This window comes from Sinocyclocheilus rhinocerous, unplaced genomic scaffold, assembly GCF_001515625.1.
Source record: "Sinocyclocheilus rhinocerous isolate Xijiao unplaced genomic scaffold, SAMN03320098_v1.1 scaffold189, whole genome shotgun sequence".
NCBI classification, from domain to species: Eukaryota; Metazoa; Chordata; class Actinopteri; order Cypriniformes; family Cyprinidae; genus Sinocyclocheilus; species Sinocyclocheilus rhinocerous.
The window spans coordinates 1026105-1034684 of NW_015667354.1; the positions used below are offsets into that span (position 1 = coordinate 1026105).

Here is an 8580-nt window from a genome sequence, read left to right on the forward strand (position 1 = left end):
AAGATACTTTAAAGAATGTGGGTAACCTAACAGTTTGTGGTCCCCATGACTCTACTAGTATTTTTTCTCTACTATGGAAGTTACTGAGGACCAGAAGCTGTTTAGTTACCCACATTCTTCAAAGTATCTTCTTTTGTGCTCAACAGAAGAAAGAACTTTATGCAGGTTTAGAACAACCTGGGCAAAGTATGACAGAATTTCCATTTTTGAATGAACCATACATTTAAAGTGACAGACACATCCGTGCTTCTAAAGGTATAGGCCTATTGTTTTATTAAAATTGGGATAGTCTGTTAATATAATATTCCATAATTTATCAGAGCTTTAATTATCATATTTTAGACATTATTAGACCGATTAATTAATAGATTATAATTAATTTTAGACCCTATTTATTAATTTATCATTTAAATTAATCATACATACATACATAATAAATAATCATATGTCATATACAATCTGGCATTTTAAAACGATTAAAAATACTAAATTATTTAGATAAAAAAAATTGGACAAATAATTACATAATAATGTAGTCCTAATTTAAGCCAATGAATAAAAAAAGAAAAAAAAAGGAACAACAATTCATCCCATCCAGGTAACATCTGCAGAACTGTCAAAAAAGACTACTAATAATTAATAATTATAAATAATCAAATTTAAAATAACAATATTAAATAGTGAGATGAGAATGAGGCACACACTGACACACAAAACAAGAATAACAACAAGAACGACAAATGAATAAAACAAAACAAAACTAAACAAAAAGCAATTGAGAAGGGAAATATTTGTTACATGCACCTCTATTTTACGACCTTCTACCACCGTGCCGTGTAATTTCTCTCTGGCCCTGTCCGCATCGGCACTATTTTCGAAAGTTACGAAACCAAAACCCTGCATGCAGGTGGGAGAGGGGAGGGGGGAGAACAACATGCACATTATTAATTCAGTCATACACCCAAGAAATCCACTGTGGCTCTACCTCTGCCATTCTCACACACAAAAACAGCTGCTGCTGCATTTACCCCTCTCTCTTTCTCCTCCTCTTTTCTCCTGCACCATGCAAAGCATCGAGATTAACCATAATTTACGGGTTCCGTTAGAACCACTGAGGAGAAATGAAATGAAATAGCACGTCTAAGAAAGTAAAGTCACTTAATGAAATTAAAAAAAGAGAGAGAGAAACCAAACAAAGGGATATACATTTAGTAAGTCTTCATATAAACAAAATATATTGGAAAAAAGTGGAATAAAATAAATGCTGTCATTTAACACTGTATAACGCAACATAAAGAAAAGTCATTACAAAAGCAAAAAAAAAAAACTTGTAAGACAAATGATAAAGGATTGTGAACTACAGAACTTGTTAACATGCATCATTATCTCCCCCAGCTGGAACAGAAGAACATAATTCATATTTCAATAAAGCAAATTGTTTGTGCACAGGAATGATGCTAAGTGTCATAACACTGAATAACGCTGTCAATTACGGAGCTCAGTGGAGAATGTTCTTCATTTGACACCATAACAGAACAAAGACAAGTGCCAAACACATTTCCACACACTCCATTGAACAGGGCACTAATAACTCTAGCACAGCAGCTGATATGAGATTGCATTACATACGTTAACATGACTACAACAAGCGTTTATTCTGTACAATACAGGTACTAATTCATCACTGGATATTTTGCCTTTTTAAATAAACATTATGCCTCTAAACTCACTGGACTGTTCTGATTGGTCAAGAATGAGAGCATGCAAAGGAAGTGAGTCACAAACGTACCTTTGATCCTCTTTCATTAAATATGATTTCAACATCTAAGATTTTACCAAATTGCTGGAAAGAGAACAGAACACAGATCAGACAGTGTCTAAATTTGATTTGACATGTAAACACACTTCAGTTCAAGCTGCATTAAGCTACATGTTTTAAATGTTTTAGTTAATCTAAAAAAATCACCAATTATTCACCCTTTTAATGGGTCATTTATAAGGCATTTCTTTTTATTCTGAAAAAACAAATCCTTTGATCAAAATAAGAGCTTTAACAGATAAGAAGGTTTGAGTAATACTCATTTAAACTGAATTGAAAAGATCATTTTGTTTTTGCACTTAATAACTGCTAAAATACTTGTAATAAATCATTTTATATATAGGCACTACCATTCAAATGTAAGAGAATGCTATGATTTTTTTTTTTAAAGACATTTCTTTTGTTTAACAAAATCATTTTTTATTAAAAATACAGTAAAATTGTGGCATTGTGAAATATATCTCTTAAAAATAACTATAAAGTCTATAACTGTCTATATCTATAAAAATAACTGTTTTGTATTTTTATATATTTTAAAATCATTCTAATCATTCTAATATGCTGATTTGCTGCTTAATAAATATATATATATATATTTTTTTTTTCTTATTATCAATGTTGGAAACAGTTGTGCCACTTAATATTTATGTGGAAACAGTGATCATTTTCTCAGGATTGTTTAATAAACATGAAGAACAAATTTTATTTTTATAATAGAAATGTACTGTAACACTTTAACTTTTTTTTTATTGTCACATTGGATCAATTTGTGGAATATTAGTATTTCTTTCTTTCTTTCTTTCTTTCTTTCTTTCATTCAAAAATTCTTATTCCAAATATATATATATATATATATACACACACACACACACACACACACACACATATATACTATATATACATACAAATATACACATACATTCCGTATTCAAATAAATAATTCTGTTATGCCCTGTTACACCAGTGAAGCAACCCTGCTGCTTCCTTTAAGAAGCTAAGAACCAAAACAAGGTGCTGACCCAGATCACAGATATTACCCAATCTTCAAATACCATCAAATACCAAGCAGGAGAACAGTGTGTTAGCACACACCTCAGACCCTAGCTACACTTGTGCTGGCGTGGCCACTGTATGCTGTATTCCATAAAAGTAATAGAAAGAAAGAGATATAACAGGTACTTACGCCAAACATTTGCCTGAGGTCTGGATCTCTGAACCTGAAGGGGATGTTGGAGACGTGGAGCCTCTTGGGCTGCGTTTTGTTTTCTGTGTTTTCAGATGACTGTGTTTGCTGTTGGCTGTCTGTCTGTGCTGAATCGTCTGTCTGCTGTGGGAAAAAAGGAAAAGAAATCAGGGAATATCAGTAAGTCTGGCAAATTTTGATGTGCCAACTGTAAACAAACTCAAGGCGAAGATGCGCCCTTCAGTTGCAGAAAAGCAGCTGTCTTTGCACACAGGTGTTGACCGCACCACTGATGTGTTTTTCGACTTGGTCCATCGTGGCGCTGCAGTCAGGAGGTATAGTCTGGCGTGCCTGCGCCTCCAGGCGTTCCCGGGGTGCCAGACGCAAAGCTTTGTTTTAACAATATAACTGGTGAAAACTTATACCACCTGTTTCTGCCTCCCTTTCTCAGGCAGATATGAAAACCATATGTAGAGCACACACACACACACACACACGCACGTTTGAGGCATAGTTTGTAATGCAGTGTGTGCTGGGGTCGGGGCCGTGGGTGAAATATGGCATGGCTGCTTCACTATATCTTGCTTTCTCTCAATCTCTCTGGCCACGCATGACTGCTGGCTGCTCCCTTCGACTGTGTGCCTCTCAGTCTGGACTGCTGCCTGGGAGAGAAAGCGGCCTAGCCCTGAGTGTGTGTGTGTGTGTGTGTTTCTCTGTCTCACTGTATTTGTATGACTTAGCTAGAGAGAGTATTTCAGCGAGAGACTTTGCTTTCTATTTTTCTCCCATGTGTACGTTTGTGTGTCAGTGGGCGACTTCCAAATGGCATTTTTGTGCCCTTAAAGGGACAGTTCAACCAAAAATTACAATTCTGCCACCGTTTACTCGCTCTCATGTTGTTCCAAACCATACTTTTTTTTTCAAATGAATCATTTTTTAATAATGAAGCTTTTAATGAAGCATCCTTACAAAGAGTTTTAAAGAATTCTCTTATGCTCAACAAGACTTAATCTGTTTGAAAAAAAAAGAATAGTAAAAACTGTACTATTATGAAATATTATTACACTTTAAAATATCTGTTTTCTATTTTAATATGTTTTAAAATGTAATTTATTGCCTGTGATGCAAAGCTGAATTTTTAGCATCATTACTCCAGTCTTCAGTGTCTTCAGTGTCAGTGATCCTTCAGAAATCATTCTAATCATTCTAATAAACATTTTTCTTATTATCAATGCTGAAAACAGAAAATGTGACATTGCTTAAAGGATTCTTTAATTAAATTATACAAAAAAAATAGTTATTTTTTTTAACAAAGTCTTTACTTTTAATCAATTTAATGCGCCCTTTCCCAAAAGTTAATTTCCCAAACTTTTGAATGGCAGTGTACATTTGAAGTCTTTTAAAGTCTTACTTTATGTGTGATTAACAGATAAAAATGTAAGCCGTTATTCACTAATAATATTATTAAAATTACATTATAATTTACTGTATAATAATTAGAATATAATATTCTATATAATACTCTAATATTCTCCTTCAGTGAGATGTTAACCAGATGTGAATCAGTGAGTTGAACTTGAGAATGAATCATTCAAGAATTCACAAATGAATCCTTCAGGTCAATTTTGTGAACTGAATCAATTTATTAATTAAAAAGATCCAGTTTAAAAGAATGATTCATTCACAATGAATGATTCTGCTCTCATGAATGTGCATTCTCACTACACCAAACTTGACTTCAAGTGTTCTGCCCTTTGGAGTGAGGCCATAGTGGTGCTCACTTGAATGTAATTCACCCATTATGTGTGTTGTATGTATGTGAATATATGTGCATTTGTTTTCCTTTGTGGTGCTTGAGAAAGGGGAGCGGAGGCTCTGTGTCGAGCCTGCAGTTATGCCCAGAGATATTTTTTCAACTTTCTGCTTGCTGCAGCTGTCCTGTCATGCTTCAAGCGCTCTGAAAATCATATTGTCTGGAACAAAAGAATGACTGAGTCCCAGTGTAACAACTGCCTCTCTGACATTACAGATGCTCAGGACTGTTAAAGCAAGCTTCACTGGAATTACTGGCAACGGAACGGACCGTGCGTCTGTGCACGTTTGGCACTGTTATTTAAATCAGGCAGTGCTCAGGGCGACTCCGACAAAAGGCGACAACAGAAAGAGTGAAAAAAGCAAAGCTCAAATGAAGAATAAAGAACGGCTCGCTGGGACCGTAAATATGAATATCGTGTCATCATAATGTTTGTACAGGTGGCACGATATACTCACCCGACTGAAACGCAAAGGTGGGGGGAAAAACATGAGAGAGAGCTCTTGAAAAATACTAGTCTTTCAATATATGAAAGGCTGCAGAAGTGGAAGGGAAAAAAATCTGTCTTGTGTTATTACAAGTCATAAACAAAAGAACACCCACTCCTCAAGGCAGAGAACAAAGAAAAACGGAAGATAAAACGCTAAAGCAGTGTAGTAAACCATCCAATGTAAAACTGACAAGATGTGCGCCGTCTTTATTGCTTTAACAAAATTGCACTTTTCCTATTGCGAGAGGCTGGGTTTAATGGCGTTGTGAGGCAAGTGGGCCTCTGCAGAAGAGACAACTGGGGTGTTATAATTGGAAATATGCTTTTCCATTTATTGCTCTTTCAATAAAAGTATAGGAAGAAATGCAGTGGGTCTTTAGGTTGAGGCACGGCGCAGTCGGCGGCCATATGTGCCGTTTTAAAGATCTCATTTCATGCTCTGTGCATACGCCTGCCTTAATGGCTCAATTAATTGATTCCGAAATCAATTAATCGATTGATGCCGTGGGGAGCTGGAGGCCACGGTGACTGATCTCGGGGTGATGGGATGAGACAGGGGGAAAAGGAATAAATCTATAGGGCTAAAATAGAGGCCGGCGGCAGAAGCTAAATGCATTTTGAATCACATTCACAGCGCGTGCTGAAATATCCAGGCATCAAAATCCTGCTTTCATAATTCAAACAATATAATACTTCCAATCGTGATCAATTCCAGCGGTCTAAAAAAAAAGGGAGCCCGAGATTGTCTTGCTCCCTGTGGGAAGGAAAGGTGAGGGAAAGATGGAGCCGTAAGGACAGGGATGTGAGGGAGGACAGCGGATCAGCTCGGAAGACCTACTCAATTACTGATTGGGGACTCACAGAGTTGTGAGTGTTTACCATTCATTGATCTCACACTGAGTGCTAAACGGCAAACAGTGACAGGGCTGACGGTGTGTGCTCTGAGCACACACACACACACACACACACACAAAACACACAGCCGCTGGAGTGTAAGAGCCCACACGGACACACATATGGCAGCGCTGGACAGAAAAAGAAAACCTAACAAAGCACAGGGAGGACTTGGAGCGTCAAGTGCCAGTAAAATATTTTCCTTTTCGAGGAATTTTTCCAGTGCGGGGAGTGTGGAATAATTGCATCAGCCGTCATTGATCCAGGAGGGAGTTTTTGTTTAACTATGTTATGTGAAAAGAGCATTAGGAAAGGTTCACACACACACACACACACACACACACACACACACGTATAAATAAATAAATAAATTCCTGTATAGTTTTATGCAATGTATATTTAGTAGGCTAATGCAATTTTCTTCATGCCCCTCATGCTCCTTTCAAACACATAATTAAACAAAAACTCCCCCATGAATCAATGACGGCTGATGCAATTATTCTACATTCCCCGCACTGGAAAATTTCCTCAAAAGGCATATATATATACAGGTGCATCTCAATAAATTAGAATGTCGTGGAAAAGTTCATTTATTTCAGTAATTCAACTCAAATTGTGAAACTCGTGTATTAAATAAATTCAATGCACACAGACTGAAGTAGTTTTAAAAAATATTCAAATAGAAAACAGTTATTTTAAATAGTAAACATATTTAAAAAATTTACTGTTTTTGCTGTACTTTGGATCAAATAAATGCAGGCTTGGTGATCAGAAGAGACTTATTTAAAAACATAAAAAATCTTACTGTTTAAAACCTTTTGGGGTAGTGTATATACACACATTTTTCCCTATACATTTTATGCATATATACATAGGACTATGGCCAGCTACATAGTTAACCTAGCTAAAAGGAGAAGAACATTTTTCATTCCTTTCTTGGATCAATTCTGGGATGTGTGCCAGGTAAAAATACAGCCTCTCTCTGTGTGTGTGTATAGCATGCATATGGCTGACAGTTTACATAGCGTGCCATCTGTGCAGCATTCTTCTCACTGGCAGAGGACTCCAACATGGCGGGAAAAACAATAACAAACACAAAAAAGGCTTCCAGTTAATCTTTTTTGGTATCAAAAGATTCATTAATAGTCGTTCATTATAACAAACGCATATTTTGCTGCACTGTTGATTTTACATGAGCAGGAAAGCAAAAACCAAGCATTTGTGGAAGATAAACAAACCGAAGCCACAGCGGTCAGTGCTTCAGAGTGTTGCACGCTCATTTGTGAAGATGTTCGCACGCACAAACAACTGCACAATAGTGCAGAGGTACAACGCTGAGGGTTTCCTGAACCACGGAGACAGCGTACATCAGCGATGAAGCTTTTTTCAGCATAGCAACATTACTGGGATGAAACGCAGTAGCAGTCCAAGTCAAACTCCACCATCACTTGTGAGTCTACAACCATTCGTCGACCCCCAAAAGCTGCACCATAAGAGGGCCGTTCTGCAAGATGTCTGCCCTCTTGCGGGTACGGCCCATTCCACACATGTCCTCCCTCAAGGAAAGGCAGCTCTCACTCTGGCTGGATGAGGATGGGGCCATTTCTCTCAGGAACACATGGGGGAAGAGACAGGAGTCAGCCAACACACTGAGCTGACATCTACACAGATTAATCAAACAGCGTCCTTTTCAGAAAACATTTGGATGAGAAAATATGTTTTAAATATGAGATCAAATAAATCACTCATCTTTCTGAAGCGACACTATATCCAACAGAGGAAGCAGTACCTGCATCACTATGATGGGCTGATTATAGTCAATGAGATAATGCCTGGCTATCATGTTCACACACTGCCTGCAAACCGGCTTGAAATGGGTCAAACTGGCGGCAATGGATGGGCTAATTACAGAGTGAACAATTCACCCACTCGGACGTCACCACTTTCTGTATCGTCCGAAACTAAATGAACTTGAAATGATCTGTGAGTGGGCCGGTTTTAACAACCACTCAGAACGGTTAAATTAAAGGTCCACCCCTGCGTCTGTGACCATCATTACACCCGTGGTGTTTACTGAGAATGCGATGACTAATGTCCTGAAAAGAAGGTGACAATTAATAATAACAGCCATAACAAAACTGCTGGCAGCAGAAAATTATAAAAAAAAATTCCCCTGCTGTATTACTGTAGCTATTTTTTAAGCAGTTAAAAAATAATCACTAACGTAGATATAGATGTGACTTGGTTACTGAAAAGTATGTTAAAGGGGTCATCGGATGCCCATTTTCCACAAGTTGATATGATTCTTTAGGGTCTTAATGAAAAGTCTGTAACATAGTTTGGTTAAAATTTCTCAATGGTAGTGTAAAAAACACCTTTTT

At 37.1% G+C, this 8580-nt stretch overlaps 1 protein-coding gene across 1 annotated transcript in view; it reads right to left on the minus strand.

Moving 5' to 3' along the window:
• Positions 1-8580, minus strand: part of rbfox1 (RNA binding fox-1 homolog 1) — a 131498-nt gene that overhangs the window by 32605 nt on the left and 90313 nt on the right. Inside the window, exons 3-5 of the mRNA XM_016545656.1 lie at positions 3003-3146; positions 1790-1843; positions 805-897 (exon numbers count right to left, since the gene is read on the minus strand). Coding sequence (XP_016401142.1) covers positions 805-897; positions 1790-1843; positions 3003-3146 — 291 coding nt within the window. The remainder of the gene's footprint in view (positions 1-804; positions 898-1789; positions 1844-3002; positions 3147-8580) is intronic.